Source organism: Prenolepis imparis, unplaced genomic scaffold (genome assembly GCF_030444845.1).
Source record: "Prenolepis imparis isolate NDT839.2.m4 unplaced genomic scaffold, iyPreImpa1.0 SCAF_123, whole genome shotgun sequence".
Taxonomy (NCBI): domain Eukaryota; kingdom Metazoa; phylum Arthropoda; class Insecta; order Hymenoptera; family Formicidae; genus Prenolepis; species Prenolepis imparis.
Window position 1 is genome coordinate 65277 of NW_028141281.1, and position 23442 is coordinate 88718.

The 23442-nt window shown below is 29.3% G+C and overlaps 3 protein-coding genes across 4 annotated transcripts; all 3 read left to right on the plus strand.

The window, feature by feature from the left end:
- The first annotated feature begins 15550 nt into the window (after nucleotides 1-15550).
- LOC145947698 (uncharacterized) lies at nucleotides 15551-19525 on the plus strand. Of its 2 annotated transcripts, none has more exons than XM_083057472.1 (2): nucleotides 15551-16146; nucleotides 19373-19525. In XM_083057472.1, the coding sequence occupies exons 1-2, from the start codon at nucleotides 15748-15750 to the stop codon at nucleotides 19439-19441; spliced, it is 468 nt and encodes a 155-aa protein (XP_082913598.1). In that variant the 5' UTR covers nucleotides 15551-15747; the 3' UTR covers nucleotides 19442-19525. The 2 variants fall into 2 exon arrangements, 1 of the variants encoding a protein (XP_082913598.1); XR_014427226.1 differs by lacking the exon at nucleotides 15551-16146 and adding an exon at nucleotides 18562-18737.
- Nucleotides 16633-17715, plus strand: LOC145947706 (uncharacterized). The gene is made up of 2 exons (XM_083057482.1): nucleotides 16633-16891; nucleotides 16970-17715. Exons 1-2 carry the CDS (start codon nucleotides 16778-16780, stop codon nucleotides 17396-17398), a joined length of 543 nt encoding a protein of 180 aa, XP_082913608.1. The 5' UTR covers nucleotides 16633-16777; the 3' UTR covers nucleotides 17399-17715.
- A 34-nt stretch (nucleotides 19526-19559) lies between the features above and the next one.
- LOC145947701 (uncharacterized) lies at nucleotides 19560-22448 on the plus strand. The gene is made up of 11 exons (XM_083057474.1): nucleotides 19560-19588; nucleotides 19743-19988; nucleotides 20222-20461; nucleotides 20566-20724; nucleotides 20812-20907; nucleotides 21005-21157; nucleotides 21280-21420; nucleotides 21506-21676; nucleotides 21748-21962; nucleotides 22044-22206; nucleotides 22303-22448. The coding sequence occupies exons 3-11, from the start codon at nucleotides 20455-20457 to the stop codon at nucleotides 22410-22412; spliced, it is 1215 nt and encodes a 404-aa protein (XP_082913600.1). The 5' UTR covers nucleotides 19560-19588; nucleotides 19743-19988; nucleotides 20222-20454; the 3' UTR covers nucleotides 22413-22448.
- The last annotated feature ends 994 nt before the right edge of the window (nucleotides 22449-23442 follow it).

The following is a 23442-nucleotide window of genomic DNA, read 5'->3' on the forward strand; positions in this document are numbered from 1 at the left end:
GCATAAAAATAATTAGGCGAGAAATTCTTTATATCTATATAATATATATATATATATATACACTGGCGGATCCTGGGGGGAGGGGGGGGGGTTAAACCCTCCCCCTTGCAAATTAAAAGAAACAGTTTTGCTGAATTTGTTTAAAAAATATAAATAAAGAAAAACAAACATTAAAGAGCTATCGATGTCGTTGATCCTGGAATAAAAGCTAATCATAAAACTAAAAATATTAAATAAAATAATTTTGCAAACCCCTCCCCCCCCCATTATCGAGGTCAGGATCCGGTACTGTACGTGTGTGCGTGTATATAAACGTATATACAGATTGTATATTTATATATTAATATATAAGTATTTTAACGAAATTTAAAAATATGTAAGAAAATTATACAGTAAAATATAAACAATATACATCTATAAATAAATTAAAACAATTTTCAAATTTTCGATATTATTCTGTTTTACTATAACTAAATACTTCTCTAAAATCTTTTTTATGATCTTAAGAAAATTAATCCTACTGACATATATAACTTCAACTTATTTTATTTTTCATCTAGCAAAACAATAGGTACTTATTTCGCTCGAACTGTACTTGTACTTATCTCGTAGATAATTGCAAGTAGCTCATTTAGTTATTAAATAGTCTGGAAACGATGAGACAAATATATGGGTATATAATGGTTGCAGCAGATTTATCATTGATATAAAAACAGGTAGAAAATCGTGCTTTTTTCTTTCTATGTTTTTACGTTCTCTTTTGAGTTACTTACGAATAAACGGACTGGATATAATCTCTATTTGTATAATAATTATAATCATAAAAATATAATATTTGCGTATAGTATTAGGTAATTTTTAGCATTTTACATTTACTACTACACATATAGATCAATTTTGAATTCTTCATGTACAAATTTTTACAAGAACTAATTTAAAGTAGATTCTTGATTAATAAAAATGTGCTTAGCAATTTTTTTATATTATAAGCAATCATAAATATAAACAAATATATTGCAAATAAAGTTTTAAAGACACAAGACTAAATAATTTATTCTTTAATTAATTTCAAACAAATTTTACTGTAACAAATGTTTTAGTTAAAAATAAAGTTCTTAATTAATTAAAAATGTGTAAATAAAGAGAAATCCCCCCCCCCGCCCTCTCTCTCTCTCTCTCTCTCTCTCTCTCAAGCAACTATAAAGAATTTTAACATTAAAAAGATTGTATAAAGATTTTTTGAAATTAATTTATCCGTTGCCATTAAAGGTTTAATTTCAATCCGTGTGGAAAGATTTTATATGGTTGAATGTATTATTTCACAAGCGCTATATCGCTGTCGTAACAAACCGTATGTCAGTTTCGTTCTGTGAAACAAGCGTTTCATTTAGAATATGTATGACAAGATTGAAATTATTCCAATTATTTTTGCACATTTTGAATGTTACATATATGTAAATGCAATATAAATTATATTCAAAATTTTTGCAAGATATTTAGAGTCTAATCAAAATTTACATAAAATGCACAAGCGTTTGAAAAAAGATAAAAAAAATAATAAAAAAAAGTTCTTTCATATGTACGATTATCAAATAATATTTTAATTCACTTTTGTCCTACGTCAAACTAAATTTTGATTTATTTTTATCTAATAATTAATTTTTTTATGAATTAATTTATCAATTGCCATTTTTGATGGCTAGAAACTCTACAGTATTTAAAATTAGACAGTTGATGCAATAATTTGAATTATTTATCGCGGATGCGAATTCAGACATGTCCGTTTGTTGAGCGACGCGACAAGCCACTTTAACTCGATCGCTTTGCTTCCGGTATGACGATAACAGGATATCGAGTATTAAATCCGAACCCGTCAATCTCGGCGGAAGAAAATAAATAAGGATCTTCAACAGGATGCAGCTTTTTGGCGTCGTCAAATCCGATCAATCAACATAGTTTCCGAGCTGAATCTTTGGCAAGAATAAGAGCAGTTGGTCTACCTTGCGGCAAATTCTCCATCCTTTCTATCCCTCGTGAGCGAGATATTTTCGCTTCTCACATTTAGGGGAAAACGGTAAATCGATATAGATATCTTCGACGCTTCTTTTATATTCTGCGATTCTTATACATTCAATTACAATTTGCAAGGGAGATTGACTAGTATAAAGTAGATATTGAAATGCATTGTATAGCAATTAATCGCGCGATAAAATAGTCGTATTAAGAGTAATTTTTAGAGAAACGGATACAATTTTATTGATATTATAACAAGAAAATTGCTTCTATTTTATTATTATCTTTTTCATGATAAAAAAACAATCGCAAACTCTCGCCTTAATTCTCTCACAATAATGATTAAACAATCACATTTATTACACACAGATGGAAATATATTAATAATTTTTTTATTTTAAGAAATGTAATTTTTTAGCAGACAAGTTAACGTAACTTTCAAATATTATTATTAATTATTTATAATATCACAATTGTCAAACAATTTCACTATTTTTTCTGGTTAATATCAAGAACCAAATATGCTATGCAATTTTTCATCAGAAACGCGTGATTAGTAAGAGATATTTTCTGGTATGTAAATGTTATACGAATTTTAGCGAAAAATGTGGTAAAATGCCTATGAGAAGAGCGGTTATGGCGCGGTATTTTTAGTTTTTCACGTCAATTGAATTTACGATATAAATCAAGCGGACGTTCGTATAGTCTGACAGGCGAGCCTCTCGCTCGTGTATGGTATGCAAAACAAAAGGACGGTCGGGCAATAACGTGAAAAAGTTATGTCATTTTAACAATAAATATAAAAGTGCTCAAGTAAGATAAAATAAAACCAAATAAAACTAAATAAAATTTATTTTATTTGAACTCAAATAAAATAAATAATTATATAAATAATAATAAAATATTGAGAGAAATTTTTTATAATAAAGCATTTTTTTTTTAATTTTAGATTATCCATCGGATCTATTCGTGTTATAGTTGCATTTTATGCATGTAAGAGAAAAATACGTTTATAAAATTATTATATATATAATGTATAAAGTAATATATTAAATAGAAAACATATTTTTACATGTACGAAATAAAAATAAGAAAAAATCAACTTTGAACTAGTCGAACTATACGGTCAGGAGATTTAATGCAAATGTTAGGACTCTGCGGACTGTACGTATGTGTATCATTCGATTCACGCGAACGAGAACGTCGAAGACAATTACTTGGGAATACTTTCTTTTCAAGACGTTAGTAACGGTTTACGACTACAGCAACTCGACCGCGAAACTGAAACCATTTTATTCTTGCAAATGTGGTAGTCGCTCTTCTCAAATCCCATAAGGAAAAACCATACTTTTTCAGTTGAAGATTCTAACTTAAAAATATCGATAACATGCTCCGTGGATTGTTAGATTACACTATGTGTATCGATAAACTGTCTTTTATTGTATTTTTCTCAACAGGAATTTACATTACAAAAAAATGTTCGTAAATTAAAATAGGTCTATATGTATATATAATAAAATTTTTTGCTTAATCAGAAATTAATTTTGTTATATAATTATTTGACTCGAGATACGCTTGTCAAGGAACTTAGCACTAAAGATTGGAAAGAGAGAAAGTAACAAATGAAAAGAGAAAGTAAAAAAGAGTTTCTTCAATTCTTTATAAGAATTTTCTTCTAATAAAAAAAAGACATTAAATTTGTTAAAAAAATCAGTTTCTAAACATATATTTTTCTTGGTATGAAGTACTTTGTATAGAAATACTTTGCGTTCGCTTGACAAGCGATAGTTGTAGCAAACCGATTTTCTTCGCGCGCGAGATATGGAGCACGAATGAAGATAATAACTATCGACCAACGCACTATGGACCAATTCGTGAATATTCACGACGAAGCGGTTACAACGTATGTGTACATTTATGCAAGCGCACACACACATACAACACATCTGTTTTTCTCAAAGGTCAGTGTGGTAGCATCTTCTATCTCCCTTGTCTTTTATATAATACGTCAGTTTATAAAAATACTCTGCAGAAGCACGTTAAGGTAACTTTTTCTTTGTTCGAGGAGAACACTCACGCGGTTAAAGGTGCAAATTGTGAGAAATCGATCGAAAACATCGCCTTCGTTCGTATAATAATAAGTAATGAGACTCTAATGGTACTCGGAATAGCAAGACTCTGACTAAACATTCACCCATGTTTGGAAAAGCACGATTTTTAAATAATAAATTTTTATTTGTAATTTTATAATAATATTGCACAATAATATTTAATGCATAACAAAAATATTTATTTTTAAGAAATGAGCATTTGTTATTGCTCACTCTGTTACTTATCATAATGAATATATTTTTTTTTATTTGTAATGTGTATTTTTACAGGAGAGAGAGAGAGATTTAGAAATTTTTATGACCATATAGTATTGTTGTTCCTGTTATACATCAATGTGTTTTTTATTAAATTATAACTGTTTTTTTTCTCTATTATTTTATCTCTACTATTTTATTGATTGCAAGTACGTAGACCTGCTTACAATTAATAAATTTGTTAATTTCTATTTATTATAAGTGTTATAATTCTATGTATCGTTTTACTTATTTTTCACGTTTTATGACAGTTGGATGATAACAATGAGATAATAGCTATTGCTTAATGCGAAAATCTCGTTCATCGATGATGCCGAACATATGACACGCTTGGCGAATTGTATCACATATTTGACATCGTTGATATTCTCGCATTAAGCAATAGCATTATATTTCGTTGTTATCGTTCACGAATTTCTTTCCTCGCTCAAAAATTATCTAAAAATCGATACGTCAACATACACGCATCGATAGCATTTATTTTTAAATAGCACTTTTGAAGTAAAAGTATCGATGTTGTTAGCTTTCTGATACTTTCTGATAATAAAACGTGATCAAATCAATATAAAAATTAAAATATATATATTTTAAATAAAAGTATATAAATGATGTTTAATGTATGTACAATATTGTTGCACTTTTATCACAAACGTTTTGAAACAGTAAAATTTGTACTTGCTCCGGTTTATTTTACTGCACGCAAATTCCCATAAAGATTATCATCTTCCGAGATAACAAATACAAAGCGATTAGCGCACTTTGGGAGTTCTAATTCGATTATCACATCTATCCTCGGGCGAAACACACCCTGCTCCATTAAACATATCTACATTTTCGACTTTGACTATTATTGTTAAAATATTATATACATATAGCCATCACGTATCTTAATGTAAATTATCTATTGTCATCAGAAAGAAAGCTATTGCATATATATATATATATATATATATATATATATATATATATATATTCAAGAAGTTTGTTTATTTTAACAAAAGTTATCTATTAACTGATGCAACAAAAAGTGTCTGACAATTCAAGACAAAAGTGTTAATAATATTACTTTGAATAATTTGACGATCTGGAGAGAGATATTACATCTCTATTTATACAGTAATATCAGGAATACAATTTGGGTAATACATGTGGATTGATTAAAAAAGAGAACGTTATAATGTTTCGCGCTTTTGGAATAATTATAAAATTTAATTACGCCAGTAGGTTTTTATATATACTTTATAATATTTTCCTTAAAACATGCGTTTTTTTTTTATAATAGTCTGTTTTTGTAGAATATGTAGCATCCGCTTTATATCTTGTTCCATCATAATCACTCTTCCATGTACATAATTTTATACGTGTATTAATAACAGTAATTTTTTTGATCAACATATTCAAGAATGTGTTTTTAAAAATGATATATTTTGTTTTACTTTATTGTCTGTAATCAATTTTATCTCAATTAATTTATTAAGGTATTGATTATTTCTCTATTTCTCTCTCTTTTTTTCATATATATGTTATAATTATTCATTCATATTAGACTAACAATGATATGTAAAGACAAATACGTTCATATTTATAAAAGAATATTTTCTCTTGTCATATCTTGTCATTCTCGTATTGTGTAAATCAATATTAAAATGTAGAGAGAAATGTAATTCTACTAAAAATAATTATAATAGAAATATTTTTAAGTGTGCGTCTTATATTATAATTATTATATTTTTATCATATCTTTTTAAATATTGTACATGCAGAAGAAAGAAAAAAGAAGGCCATATTCAAATACTTATCTTTATATCTTATGCTTTAAAATCCGCAAAATGTTGGAAATACTTGCTTATTATATTTTTGTTTTTGAGCGAATGGAATTTTTTTGTTACAAATTGTTGAGAGTGCCATTTGAAAAATATATATATAAGTTAAGAAATTTTATTATTAATTATTATTTTTCCTTTAATATTCGGAAGGTTTGTAAAAAAATAGTATTTGTATTAAAATATAAAAAGAAATTCGTCCGAATTGAATCTTGATGAATAAATTAATCATTATTTGCTTTAATTTCCGACCGTCATTCATTACGCGATACAAAAGCAGAGAGCGTACTTTTATCCCATGCCTATTTAATCAGCGAAAAAGTGATATAAATAAATAATTTATCCCTTTTTCTAAGACAAATCAGATGATGATCATGTTCAATCGAGGCATTAAATTATGAAATCAGAGCTGATCATCGAAGTGAATAAACTCGTCATATCGAATACGGTACCACACGTGCTATCCGTTTATTAACGGCGATCGGTTTTATGACGCCTTTCATTCACCAGAGGGTACGCTAACAACGTCACAGTTAAAACATTTTTCACGTGGGCGAAATCCACGTCGAGAAAGTGAGCAAATAGAGGAAGTGTCCTGGGTAGAAAAGGAGAACAGACAATCGCAGTTTAAATTGTCGTTCATCCAAGTGCCCGAGATGCAGATTCCCTTCGCGAACCGATCGGTGGGGACCGTTCCACCCCTGTTTAGGGGTGCAAGCTCAGTTCTCTGATTGGTCCATGTATCCCGTGACGTCACCGCGCCGCTAGCATTACGTTAACTTGAAGCACGCGGAGCTTCGGATTCAGTCAGTTGACCGCTGTTCGCCACACCGAGCAGTTCTCACCTTGAAACCCTGAGGATTGCCAAACTCGAAACGGATCGTCGGATTCTTATCGATTTCACTGTTACATTGCCATATCTTTTGACACTTTCGGTCCTACTTTTGAAAGGTAAGTGAATTTATTTTTTAATAAAAAAAAGCACCGTCTTTAAGTACATAAATTATCGTATAAAATTAAAAAATAATCAATTAACTTCTAGCTTGTTAAATCTTATTTTAATTTTTATTTTATTAAAAATTCTTATCATTTTAACTTTATCTTTTTTATAAACTACCATGTAATTTTATCTCCTATTTTGCTTAAAATGTACACGAAGAAAACTGAAAATTGTATTTTGTATCGCAAAGAACTTGAACAATACATTCATATCTATTATTTATGAGATGGATAATACTAAATTGCTCGTTTCTTTTTCTAAATTTATCGTTCTTTATTAAAAAAAAAAAAAAAAAAATAGAAAAACTCTTCAAACGACAAATTTTTATGTTACGAATATAAATTTTATTGAAATATTCTGTTTTTGCATGACTGAAAATTTTTGCATGATCAAAAATGTGTATGACTCTCTCTTTTCTCTTTCTTTCTTTTGTTTAAATAAAACTAAAACAAAAAGTTTTATGGAGATAAAGATCTTCATTACTGAGCGAATTGGAATATATTTTTTTATCTTTTTGTGAATCAAGAGTCAAGTACTCGCGTATAATTGACAATATTTTATATAATATTATATTAGCCTTTCTTAGAATAATTTAACTTTATTACTGTTGGATGAAAGAGACTGAAAGCTAATCTGTTATATGTATCTTGTAAATTTTGCTCTTATTTTCATGAACTGCATAAAATATGTGTATACAATTATTAAGATAAAATTGTCTGATGGTCTTACAAATCTAATTAGTTACTGTGCAAACTTTAAAAGAAAATCCAAAGAGATATAATGAAATTAATAAAAGAAATAAGACAGATAACTTTATACAAAAGATTTAATGAGAGTAACTTCTTAAAATTAAAATAAATAAATAATATTGCAGTCTTTCAGTATCTTAATTAATTCTTACATTTATTTATTTACAAGATATTTATATGAGAAATCTGAGCATTCTTTAATTTATACTCTCTTTGGTGCAAATTATCAATTTCCATATTTAAAAAAATTGTATTATATATATTATCTTACATATACAGGGTGTCCCCCAGAATGATGGGGACTAAATTCGTGTGCAGATTCCTGGGATCATTTGGAGACGATTTTTCCTCAGCGAAAATGTCGAGGGAGGTCATTATTTTTTGCATGTTTCCAATTTTTGCCATCACGTATCTTTGTAACTAAGCCTTAAATTAAAATTCTATTAAAGTAAACTCTACCTAAAATTAACTGAAGAATGTGAATTTATTATTATTTTTATTCCACAAGGCTTAGTTTGCGAAAAACCCTTTATTTTCAATCGCTTATAACTCGAAAATTATTGGTGTCTCGACATTTCTGCTGAGGAAAAATCGTCTCCAAATGATCCCAGGAATCTGCACACGAATTTAGTCCCCATCATTCTGGGACACCCTGTATAAAAGAGAGAAAGAAAGAAAGAGAAAAAATATATATATAGATATATTTTTTATAACGAAAATTTGTATTGACGTATAACAAAAATTATTAGAAATATTATTTAAAGCATATCGTTTTCGTAGAGTAATATATAAAATGAGCCGCAAGACTTAATTTTCAAATATCAAATTATACATACAAACTATAATTGTACAAATTTATTATTCCCCTAATCTAGCTTTGTGCTAATTTAACTCAACGTCAGTCGTTTAACCTTTAGACAAGGATAAGTTTCGTGCCACTCTTCACTATATTATATCGTAGAAGCAACAGGCTTCCGACGTAATGTAGTCTTATATAGTATAAACAAGTTCTTCTTATAAAATTAATCGAGTACAGATTATGTTCAGATTATTTTACATCGAACTTATGAATTAGTTGCGATTAATTAATATATGACATTAAATATGCCAATAACTTTATTTCAGAAGTATTATTGTAACATACGTATACAATATAGAGCAAAAATACTACAAAATAAAACAAATTTAATGTTTCACACTGCTTTGCCTTGAGAAGCATATATACACTAAAAGGCAAAAAGTAGAAGTGCATTAAGTGCATATTTTTATTTAATAGAAAATATCAAATATACTTATAGAAAATATCAAGTTTTTGACCATTTTTAATTTTCCGCAATCTGATCGCGTATTTATAGGGCTGTGCCAAAGTGCATCTCCTTATTTAAAATATCTAAAATTGATTGGCTTTTAACAGAATTTTGATTATAGAAAAATTTTAACGTAGTATGTAAAATATAATTACCATAAGACTGATAACTTTTTATTCAATTTTTGCAATAAAAAAAATTAAATTAAATTAAAAAATTAAGATTAAATTAAAATTAAATTCTTGAAAGAATTTATCACTGGAGTTTAATATTAATAGTATATATATATATATATATATATATATATATATATATAATAGTAGTAGTAATTTTATTAGGTTTTTCGACTTATTATGAATTTATATAGCGTTTTGACTCGCTCCGATATTTCGTGGCATTTCACTTAAAACGTTATAACTTTAAATCCAATTACTATTTTTGAATTTATAATCTGCCACTTTTTTATAATGCAATTCCTTATAATAATGATTAATGACCAATATTAACCTTATACGCTGTCAGCTATCTGAGAATGAAATAAAAGTTTTCACGTCTTTTCAAAATATCTGTTTTGAACTCGCAGTATGGGACATTCTAAACATACGTCATGATAAGCTCACAAACAAAAACACTTTATATATCAAACAATAAACTTTATTTTTATAGGTACTATAAAATATACAATAACGAATATTTTACGAAATATAGCAATTTTTAATTATAAAAATGATTTGACTCGCTCCAGAAGTTTCGATTTGTTCCGGTCTATGTACACTGGAGGTCATAAATTAAATTCTTGTAGTACACAAGTTGCAGTATACAAACCGAAATCCTGTAAAGCTTCAAATATAATAAAAAAAGAAACTTTTCTTTATTTTCAGCTATTGTCTGTTTACGGGTCATTTAAGTTGTCAAATGACAATAGAAAGTTTTTATTTTGAAAAGAGAAAGTTTTCATATGTTTGTGACACATGGACAACAGAATATTTACAATTAAGCGGAGCCATAGACATATAATATATGTATAGACCGAGCATTTGGCCGAAGCTGTCTTGACAAATTAGAAAAGGACAAATGCTTAGCACCTTAGATCTGTCCTTCTTTTGCAATCTTTTGTATTCTCAAGAGTGGAATGGATTAGGGACGGATCAGGGACCATTTCACCAATGATCGCAAGTTTCGTTCTCTTCCACTGCGTTTTTAGACAAAGATAGATCTACGGTATTGAGCATCCGTCTCTTTCTAATCTGTCAATACGATTTCACTACGGGAGAGATAGGCAACGTTCGGGTCTACATATTATATGTCTATGGGTGGAGCATTATCGTAAACGTTGGAGATAAAAGTCGTACTATACTAACGATTTCGGACTTGTTTGCAGGTAGAATTACTGTTGACATTAGCGAATTGATCAATCAAAGCAAAGCATTTTACTATTATTTTTTTATAATTGTAAAATTATATAAATTTTAATAAAAAATTAATGTATGTTTTCTTAGAACTGTTCTATTTAATGTTTCTTTGTTTAAAAATAAAATAAAAATAAGAATAATATTAAATATTTATTATCATATAAATTTTATTATATCATATAATTTTATATAAATTTCAATATAGGTATAAATTTTTATAAAATTTAATAAATACAATAGAATAAGTGTAAAAAATTTAAGACTCATAGAACTTCTCATTATGTACACTGATGTACAGACAAAGTTTCAACTTTAAAGAAACATTTGCCAAAGATTTCTTTGAAATCTTCTGTCACAATTGTATATCTAATAAATGAGTACGTTAAAAGACTAAAAACGAGTTTTAACTTTATAATAAAAAATTAATTTCTGATTTAAAACGTACATAGAATTATTATCGCCGCTAACATCATCACTGTCTTTATCATAGGTCAGTCTTAAACAACGATGAAATAATGCTGTACTGAATTACAGACAAAATTCACTTCACACGCTGCTGTTGAATGTCCGCGTAAATTTCCACAATTTCACAATGGCACATCGAGACCTATATGTAACATCCCGTTAGATTAGCCGATCTCTCTCTCTCACTCTCTTGCTTTTCATTTGCTTTATAAAAAGATATAATTTATAACTTTTAACTTTGATCTATAATTTAAAAAATATTAAGAATTACTACTATATATTACTACTACTATTACCATCACTACTATTACTAATATTTTTTTTTTTCTTGTTTCTTTTTTTACCGATTTTTTAATGATAATTCGAAATAAGTACAGTTAGAACACTATTACAATTTTCATGCAATATTTTTTATTATTAATTATTGCTATTATTTATTATTATTATTATTTATTGTTATTTATATTTTATAATTTATTATTTATTATTTAATACCTTTTTATTCACCAGAATATCTATACATAGAAAACACTATTGTCTTTTTTTGACCAATAATTAAGGCTATCTTAAAATATAAACAACCCATGATTCATCATATCATGACAATAGCAATTGCTCGAAGTCATAAATCATACATGAGTAAACAAAGAAGATAAAGAGAGCGGAAATTTTTTTACCGTGATAAATTCGCCGAGGTACAGTAGGTTCCTTCGATATACATTAGTCATAATATAAACATACAGAATATATGTATATTATATTAGGTTTATTTGAGATACATTAGTCAGAACGATTTTATAAACTATTTTAGTAATAAATATAAAGATTATCACATTTTATCCCTTCTGTGTGTGTATGTGTGTGTGTGTCAATGATAGATACCCCAGTATACAAAACGTCTTTAAATGTTATAAGACTGTGTCGGATGTTTTCTTCGCTTAAAACAAAATTCTCTTGAAAGGCCTTTGTATTCGAAAATTTCGTAAAACATAAATGGAACGTCTGTTCGATGCTCAACAATTTCTATAAATAAAATGGACGCCATGAATGTGGAAAAAGGGCACATACGCCAAAATATTATTTCGAGAAAATCGACTTCAAAGTTTTCATTAGAATATTACTTAATGAAAAATAATGCGATTAAAACAATTTTTTTTAAAGATGTATAATATATCCTTTAAACGTTCTGAAAACAGAGGTCACGATTTGAAGATGATATTTGTATGATTTTTTATGAGTTTTAAAAAATTGATTTATGTGTGCTCCTTTTCCATAAATAGAATAAAATCGTAAAAAAGTGATATCTTTTTTAATTAAATATAACTAAATTTATTAAATATAATTATATTTAATTAAATATAATTATTTAGATTTTATGAATGTTTTTTTATTTTTATATCGCTAGTACATTAATCAACAGGGTAGTTAAATTAATCGACCAAAAATTTAATTAATATCTCATTGTCTGTTATACTTTAAAAGGACCACAACCATATAGTCGAAAAAGTCGTAACTTAGACAAATTTATTGGCTAGTTTTGGTCGATTAATTTAACTACCCTGATAATTATTTAGCTTTATAACTTTCTATATATTGTTTAAATAAATATTAAAATAATTATATAATATTATAATATATTATATATTTTATATAATATATTATATATTATAATATACATATATATTTAATATATATACGATATATGTAATATATATGTATATATATTGTATATTGTACCATATACATAGGTCGTCGGAAAACTTTTGAGCCTCAACATGTAAATGTCGTTACTCGTCAAAACTATTTTGATACTATAATTGTACATGCTTTGAAAAATACCTCTGAAAATTTCAGCCACTTTAGACGCTCAGTTATTGTTTGACAGTCGTTTGTGTTAGTCGATGTCAGTGTTTTTGTAAAACATACTTCGACGGTCGCTATGGCCAAAATTCACGAATTGCGATTCGAATTGATTGATCACCCACCGTATTCACCAGATCTGGCCCCCAGCGACTTTTTTCTGTTTCCTAAGCTCAAAGTTTGGCTCGGAGGTCAGAGATTTTCATCAAACGAGGTCATCACGTCCGTAGAAGCCTATTTTGCTGAGCAAGACGCCAACTACTGTTAGGACAGGTTAATATAAAGAGATTGGAGCATCGCTGGAAAAAGTGTATCGACTTAAAAGGAGCCTATGTTGAAAAATAAAACTGAATTTAACCGAAAAAATACTTGTTTCTATGTTAGGCTCAAATCTTTTCAGTCTACTCTTGTATATAATTATTATTATTTTTAAAGTAAGGTCCGTTTTGAAATAAAAAAAGATCTTAACATATAAAAATAACTTATTATGGCCAAAAAACTTCTACAAGCTTACTTTATTTTTTCACATACTCATCATTGACTTCCACCCATTTTTGATATTGTTTCAACAGCTTCCTAAATCCATTGTTTTAAGAGTCTGCCGCCTGTGTCTTGAACCAGTTATAGTAACGCCGTTCTTTAGTTCGCCGTTAGGAAATTTAATAGACAACTTTGTGAGGTTTTTGGACCAAATGTTATGAGTGACAGTAAAGTTAGGCAATGGTGTCGTTTGTTTAGAGAAAGACACACACATCACGAACAAATGTTCATGACGAAGAGCGTAGCGGTCGCCCAACAATGATGATAAAAGGTTTAATGGAAGAAGTAAATACAAACATTATTGAAAATTAGCGGTTTACGGTTTCAGAATTGTCTATTCAATTTCTTAAAGCAAATGAAAAAACAAAAAGAAAAGCGTACTAAACAACAGCATTACTAACCTCACCAGCACACAAACGACGGGCGAACGTTTGGTAAACGAATTTTCGTTTGGAGTGCGCGTAATCGTGCGTTCCCCGAACCAACCAAACGAAAATCGCCGAGCGGCGAAGCCGCCCGAAGATACAAGATATCTCGTATGTCGCCTGAACGTTCCGTGGTCGTTCGGAATGACTCGAGTATCTTCGGCCGTTATAAACTTATGGGCATCAGCCAATTATTTGCCAACTATACATATAATGAATAGTGAAATTGCTATTTTCAACTAGAAAGCATAAATACATGATCAGATAAAATTATATAGTGATTTTTTTTTGTGCGCAAAATAACAAACAATACAAGTGACTGCAGGTGGCGTTGATACGTCAAAAAAGTGAATGCTGCCATGACTTCCGTCAGTGATTTACTTCCGCCTATTTCTCTTTACTCAATAGTTGATGAGTGACCGAATTTACGGAACTTTGATTCGAACTTTCTTTTTCTTCTTGGAATAAGTATTGTCAAGGTAAGTACGATTTGAGCAATAAAAAGAAAGATCAAATGCCTTGAATCGCTAATAGAATTTTAAATATTTGACGGTCGATGTGCACCCAAATCCGCATGCACAAATAAGGCGGATGAAAAAATTTGATTTTTATTTTAACACACTTAATCTTTGAAATTTCACAGTCTTTTCAGTACTCTTCTTCTCATTGTATTTAATTTTTATGTTTTGTTTGCAAATTATTGCGAGGTTAATCAGTAAAGGACTCATAACCTATAATAAAGAATGATTTTTAGTAAGAGCCACTTTCTTTTAATTTTACTGCAAATTTTTTCTGCCACTTTTCCTTTGGTATTTAAAATAGTCTACATAATATTTTATTGAGTACTTTAATGTTTATATATTTTTCCAATATATATTTTAATCACAATGCACAATAATATTTATATCTTCAATTTTTCTCCAATTTTTTATTTGGAAACCTATTCTTTCACATATAGACTTACAATTTTGATGTGAATTCTGATATGAATTAATCAATTAATATTTTTTATATCAATTAGTATTTTTTTATTATTTTATGTGCCTAATTAATCCCTCTGCAGCGCAATAAATAAATGTCAATTTTCTGCGTTAAACAAAAATCTAATAATTCGATGTTAATATATATTGTTTTCAAACTTTAATATGTAAAAATTTGCTAATTTCTTGTTGTTTTAGTTTCAGCTTCCGTGATTTCTCTGGAGGTAAACATTTGAGTGAGTTAGATTGCTTCATGGAAGGTATGAATATTATTTCTTTCTAAAGATAAACATATCTGCCTGGAATCAAATAATGTTACTTTTGAAATCAAATAATATTAATATGTTCTCATACATTTTAAGAGCAAATTAATTTTCTTTGGAAGTTTTATTGAAAAAAAAATTTTTTTTTTTTTAGAAGTTATAAGAGATTTATAAAAATCCCTGTAAAAGGTATTACTGTTTCAGAACAATATTTACATTTTATTTTGTTTATTTGTTTTGTTTGATTTAGATGGAATTAGTTGCTGATGTCAGACTTCCTTTTTCTACTTAACTATTGCAATCTTATTTTGTGTCTTGCCGTTGATCTTACAATTTTTCCATATTTAGATGATTATTTATTATTATATAATCATACCGTGAACATTATAAAATAAAATGTATTATAGTTCTATCTTAGTTTAAGTTTGTTTAATTATTTTTGTTCCAGCTTGCTTAGTTTGTACATTTCTTATTTAGATCTGAGCCGATACTCTAGATGTAAAACTAATTTCAATGTGATAAAATTGAGTTTCTTAGTTGTAATATGAGCAATTTACAGAGGAGATTTGTAGGATTAAAGCAGATTAGACGGCAGGCTAAATCTGAAACTTCAGCAGTGTTTGCTGGAATCACTGAGAGCGATTTGCAGTTTTTAGATGAAGAAGTAGATTTATCAACTTCTTTTCATTTTATAGAAGATGACTTAGTATTAGAAAATTTGAGTAGTGATAAAGACAACCAACTGAACAATCTAAATATTTCTAATCAACACAATAATAATTCAAATAATTGTGATAAATTTTGTTTGTCAAGTGATAGGCTAAGCAATGCCGAAAATAATGACGATATAGAAATGAATTATATTGAAGAGGACATGATTCGTGTGAGATATGACTTGTTTGAAAAAAATAACTCTGAAACTTCCACCTGTAGCACAAGTGAGGTGAGTGACACAGAGAATCAGGTCAATACTATATCTCAAAAATTACGTTTATGGAATGTGCAGTATAATATAACGCTAGATGCATGTAGAGCATTGCTGAAAATCCTGAAGCCCTCACATCCTGAATTGCCTTTAGATCCAAGAACACTTAATCACACTCGCCAGGGAGACGGCAATTCAAAATCTAAAAAATGGTTCATATGTTCATGTTGGTTTGATGGATGGATTACAGAAACGTGTAAGGGAAAGTGGTTTAAAAATTGATTGCAATACGCGTATAGGAATAGACATAAATATTGATGAGATCAATATGACAAAAAGTACAGTTACAGACGTCTGGCCAATATTATGTCGTTCTTTGGATTTAAAGGATAGCAGGCCATTTGTGATAGGGTTTTTTGTTGGCACTGGTAAACCTGACCCTCTTGAGGATTACTTGCATTCATTTTTAGTAGAGTATTTGTAGTTATTGAATGATAGCTTAACTGTTGGTAAAGATAAGTATGAGATTTATATTAGATGTTTTATATGTGATGCACCTGCTAGGCAATATGTGAAACGTATTGTGGGTCATGCAGCTTATGACGCTTGTGAAAGGTGTAGGCAACCAGGAGATTATATTTTTAACAGAATGTGTTACGCTACCAAAATAATTGGGCTTAGATCAGACGAGGATTTTATCTGTCAATCAGACCCAGAGCATCATGATGGGGTTTCACCTCTCCTAAGATTAAATTTAAAAATGGTTTCTCAGTTTGTTCTTGACCCATTCCATTTAGTTCTTGAAGGTGTAGTGAAAAGATACTTAAAATTTGTTTTAAAGGGCACGAAATCAAGAATGCGATTGAGAGGTGAAAACATTCTTGAGATCTCTCGGAGATTGGTGGAGTTGCGAAAACACATTCCACAAGAATTTACCCGCAAACCAGTTGGACTGGAGCAATTAGGGAAATGGAAGGGAACCCAGTTGAGATTTTTTCTGCTCTATGGAGGATGTGTAGTATTGAAAGATGTTGTAGCTGAAACTCTGTACAAATTATTTCTAATGCTTCAAATAGCAATTATGATATTTTCTGTACAAAAATTTATTGATGATGAAAACTTTTTTTCATTTGCTAAAGATCTTATAGCTCAATTTGTCATATTATCTTCTACTAGAGAGGTATTTGGAGAGAAGTTTTGTGTTTACAACGTTCATGGATTGTTGCATCTTCATAAGGATGTAAAAGGTATGGAGAAATCTCAAACATAAGTGCATTTCCGTTTGAAAGCTATTTGGGAATTTTCAAACAGATGCTAAGATCTCCAACCAAGCCAACCCAACAATTATTACGTAGGCTAGCTGAAAGACAATTTTTGAATGATTTTTCTGAAAGGGCAGCTAATTTCCAGTCTCATCTAACAAGTAAACCTACGGAAGTGTCACTCACCGATTTTAATGAAACTTTGCACATTTGTAGAACTATGAAAAATATTCGATACGTATTTTCTTTTATCGGCCAAGGTTCGCTCTGAAGGGTTAAAACGACAAGGGTTGGATTTTATGCATCAGGTGGAATAAGTTGAATATTTCAAGACATTAAATAAGTATAGGGGTTTTTTGGGGTCGCAGAAACTGAATCTGATGTTAAAATTATGGAAATCAAAATGGCCGACCCAATATGGCCTCCAGGTACATAAAAAAAGTGTTCAGTTCGGCCTTGTAGGGTATGGAAATATTGTAAAAAATGTTAAATTTGAATTTCGGTGTTTCTCAAGGTTTTTGATATCGCTAATCACAATTCTGATTTCGAAATTTTACGCAGGAACAATGTTACCAACGTAAGCTGCACTATGAATATCAGCAGTTACATTCATGCATAAAACTTTGGTACATGGTAAAAATATTTGGTACAACATACCCTACAAGGCCGAACTGAACACTTTTTTTGCAACAATTATAAGACATTGACATCATCTCTGTTCACTTTAAGTTCAGTTCACAGGCGAGATAGCTATTTCCAGTACAAAGAAAGTGTTGCCTCTGTACGCTCTATCCAGAAGTTAGAAAATGGTGATGTTGTGATTGTTGATGTTGTGTTGCTAATATTTGTGATACAAAAAAAAATTTTTTTGACTATCCATGCAAGTCTAGTTACTTTGGAATTTATAATCTGGGTGATATGAAATGGACTCAAAGAAATGTTATAATCCCTGTTAATGAAGTAACAACTAAATATGTTGTTCTACCTTGCAAGAATGATAATATTGCCATCCCATTACTGCGTTCATTTTAAATAACATCACAAATTTTATAATATATTTATTTATCTATCGATTTATCTTTCTATCTATCTATTTATTTATGAAGTTAATACATATTGTTATTTTGGCTCGATTCAAATAGTTCTCTACAGAGAATAGAATAAGCTAGGAGAAAACATTATTAATTTCATGTAAAAAATTGAAAAGATTTTTCAAATATAATAATAGACATAATTAGAAATGACCAACCAAGAGGAACATTAACTTGAAGGACTCATCTTTGGACACAACTTACTTGAGATCTTCAGTGAATAGTTTGGAAATTATGACAATGGCAAATTCGTGAGGTATGAAAACTGAATATTGGCTCGGTGTGATATAATTTGTTATTATTATAGCTCCGCTCTTTATTTCCTGTTGATTGTGGTGCTAATGTTTTTCTATGTCAACAATGAAACGTATCTTTCTATTAGAATGCATTTATGAAAGTCAGCACGCAGAAGAATGATATGTCATATAATATAACAGACAGAATCATGACTCTGCAGACCAGGAATAAGCACTAATTTGAATTAAAATATTTTTTTTTATTACTTTAGCTTTGCTCTCTGTGATTGTATATGGTTCTAATTTCTATCTCAACCTTTTGAAGGTGATTGAAATGCTTAAGATTGTTATCATTGGTACGCAGATTAAGGTATCTTATATTGAAATTATTTTTCAACGAGATATCAGGTCATCATTGCATTGACTAACATTTTTATTAATTTTGTTTTGAACAGCTTTTTCTGCTCTCTCTTTGGTGTATGGTGTTATTTTATTTTTAATTGAGTGCATATACTTATTTTTATTAATAATGTTATGTAAAGTTTGTTATTTTTTATTTATAACTGGGATGCAACAGTTAAGAATTTGATATTGTTGATTATTATACTGTAATATAATGTGTGCTTATTCCTCCTTCATATTTATATTTTTTCAGAAAAAAAGTATGCAATTGCAGACCTTGAGGTTACTGTTGGTAATGAGAAGCATTTGGATGTGTGCATAATAGCGTACAATTGGATGAATGAAGATGGAGAAAATTGTCTATATCCTACTTATTTAGCCCCCCAAAAACAAGGCATTGCGACCAAGAAATGTATGGAACCCACTGCAAAATGCAACACCTATCCAGCCACTATTCGTGCTTGGTTTGGTAAGATAATTTCTCTCATTGCTCTTTTTTGCTTGTGTTAAATTGAAGAGATATAATGCTTTTTTTTATTCATCTGTGTAAATTCTGTCTCATTCTTTGTTTTTTCATTTTATCTTGATCATAAAATTGGCACCTATTATTCTTATTTCTATAGTGACATATGAAGAAGCAAGGAGGAAGCTGAAACGGGCTGTTGAGAAAACTGATCTAGAATCTGATGCAGATAGAGACAAGACAAGTCGAGGTGTTCGCAAGAGAAAACACTTTCATTCGTCATGTTTGTCCGAAGATAAAGACGATGAAAATCCGATAAAAGTGAGGAAGTCTCAACCTGCCTCACAAGAGGGTAATAGTCTTACTTTGCCAACGTTCAATTTCTTGCCTTTACTTGAAGAAACAGGTAAGTAATTTTATCTCATTTATTTATAACTTGCGATTTTTATCTTAAGGGAAACTTTAAAAGATTTCAAATTATAAATCTCTTCCTTTAGCGATTTGTTTTTCAAAACAATGAAAGATTTTTCCATTGCTATTTTAATTTTATTTGAAGACTGCTAAAAAGATTACTATTATAATATATATGTAAGATATGAATGGGCAATAAGATTACTATTATTATTTTTGTTCTGATAGAAGATTCCAGGAAAACCAGTGAAGATTCAACACCCTATCTGACTGCCACAGTTAATTGTGCAAGTGATAAAGACTATACTTTACCTTCAGTGTCAACTGAATCACAAAGCATCAATGCTCAGACCAAAGATAACGATAGCTTGGATTTTGGCTCTACCAAAAGTGACATTACTGAGTCCCAAAAGAGCTCTACAGTCTCATCAACACCTCCTCCGTGTGGTACATTAAAGACAATGACTGGTATGTCCAAAAATGTTTCCTTGGTTATATCTTCAAACTCTTAGTTATAGATATTGTTTTAGGATTTAAGTATATTAATTACTTTTTTACTTTTATTTATCTAGCCTTATTTAGCAGGCCATCACTTAATGTTACTCAGCCGAACTCCAGTAATAGTAAGAAAGAATTAAAGCAGCGCAGTAGATCATCTCTCAATGTTTCCAAGTCCAGCATTAGGACTAAAAAGAAACAATCCAGCCAAGGCAAGAACAGAAGTGATAAAAGTAATGGGAATTATAATGATTTCTTGCAATATTTTTATTGTCACCAATATAAGTTAGACAACATAAAATAAATTTAATTCGTTGCAGGAGCTGTAAAGCTTCAAAAACCAGCAAAAAAACATTTCGATGTTAGTAAACATAAAAATAAAATAAGAAAAGAAAATGAAGAGAGAATTGAAAAAGGTAATTAATGAAAATAAGAGAGTCTGACAATGTTATTTTTTCTTTCATGTTATCATTTCATGTATTCATTAATTATTTTTTATTAATTATTTTACAGCAATGACAGACAAATCTCGAAGACTTGTTCTCGGGACTGCTGATATCAATGAAAAATTAGAAAACAATAATTTACTTGCTTCAAATCTATTGGAAAATGTTAAAAGCCCCTCAAACTCTATTTCAAGTGCTCTTCTAACAAATGAAAAAAATGGTAAGTTAATGATTGTATAAATTTTAGTTGAATGCACCATTAGTAATTTATATACAGAAATTACAAAATATGATATAATAGAGTTTTAAATAAATTTTTTTTATTTTATACCTTGCTTCCAGGAAACAACATTCACATTTCTGATTTTGAACAGATGGATCCTCAAGCAACAAGCTCTGTACAAGGATATGACCTTTCCTCTGATATTTTTGAGGATGACGCTAATAAAGACTCAGATGATACTTATGAACCACATTCCAATAGTAAAATATACTATTTCGTTAATAATTGTTTGGCATTATAAACTAATGTTCTTCTGTAAATTCTTTGATTTATTTTTAATTGCAGGCTCAATTAGCAGCCAAAGTCTTGATTTTGTTGATGAGGTCAGCCAATCGCCAGCGATTGATTCGATGAATTTAAGTGAGCGGGAGATCGAGACAATAAATGAAACCACTGACAAAACGGCTGCTAACGAACCTATATCTGTCAAGCAGATTGATAAACGTTCAGCTATTCGTAAATATTTTTTTATTTCCAAGTATGTAATTCTTTTAAGTATTGAATACTATTTTCAATTCATTTTGCAGAAGTCATGAGACTGCAGTACGAAAAACTTAGTAGACTTGAAAACGCATACACAAAGCTCCAAATGACTGTTGAAGAAATACGCCAACTTTTATTGAATAGGACAGAGGTACTCCACCATCCAAAGGGACTCCCAAGCCTGCCTTTTCCAACGTTCGAAGATGCTAAAAGTGCTGAAGATCTCACAAATGGAAATCCTTCCATAAAGGACTATATTGTAATTTCAAAGATATTAGTATCTAACTTTATCATTGTATGTTTTGTTACTTGAAGTTTTCACATTTTTTAAAAATCTTAGATAAAAAAATTAATGTTTGCAAGTTCTGGGAAGTGTGAGAAGGATTGCTCAAAGAAAGTTATGGCTCTTCTAATGACAAATCATACAGGAACATTTTTTAATTGGAAAGGCGGAAAAGGAAAACAGCCATTTGGGAGCTGGCATTTAAAAGAAACTGTGATCAGTAAGTAAAATTGTGAAATTTAAGGTTTTTTACATTATTTTATTTTATAATATTTTTTGTTGAGATTTTGACATTTCGTAAATTTTGTTATTTCAGCGGCAGTTAAAAAATTAAGAGGAGACAAGCTAGACATAGGAAAGGCAGAAGATGGAATAAAAGAGTGGTTAAAAGAAAGATGTTTCAGGAAGAACAATAGTGGCTTATGAAATAAATTGTTAGCTTTTCTGTTTTACATGATTTTAAAGACAAAATAAAGTCCTGAAACCTAAAAATTTTATTAATTTCTTTAACTTGATTAAAATTCTAATTAAATATTTTGCGAACATTCCGTTTAGACGTACGTTCTTTGAACGTTAAGAACGAACGTTCCATGCGAACGTCAATCGGACGTTCCATGCGAACGTCAATCGGACGTTCTTGTGGTGGCTCATCCGGACTGTTTACGAACGGTTCGGGTTCGATCGTTTACCGAACGTTCTCTCGTCATTCGTGTGCTGGTGGGGAACTGGTTCAAGACACAGGCGGTAGACTTTTAAAATAATGGAATTAGGAAGCTGTTGAAACTTGAACCAATATCAAAAATGAGTGGAAGTCAATGATGATTATGTAAAAAAATAAAGTAAGCTTGTAGAAGTTTTTTGGCCATAATAAATTATTTTTATATGTTAAGATCTTTTTTTTATTTCAAAACGGACTTTAAAAATGCGCCTCGTATTTATTATATAATATTGTTACATTAAAGAAACAATGTCCTTTGTATATTATATATATAAAACATATAAAATATATATATATAAATATATATATAAAACATACCTGAGTCGATTTAGATGATTTACAGAAAAAGAGCACATAAGTCTATATGCCCTTTTTCCATCTATGGCCTTAATTATCATAGACCAATGTGTAGAAAAAAATAGATGGTATCCGACATTGATAAAAAATTATGTAAAAAATGTGAAAAATTATGTATTGGCAGAAGGATTAATGTTAGAAATTCTGTATCATATTAAAAGAATATATCGAATTTTAGAGATGTAAATATGTATATCTAATTATACATGTAAAGTTTGTTTAATACAGTAGAATGTAATAATGTTTAATACAGTGTGTAGAAGCCAAATTCAATTTGAAATACAAAATACTCTAATATACAAAGTGAAAAGTAGAATTATTAGATAATCTTATATGTAAAATAACCTATTTTAACTACTTTTTAACTAATTAATGACTGTT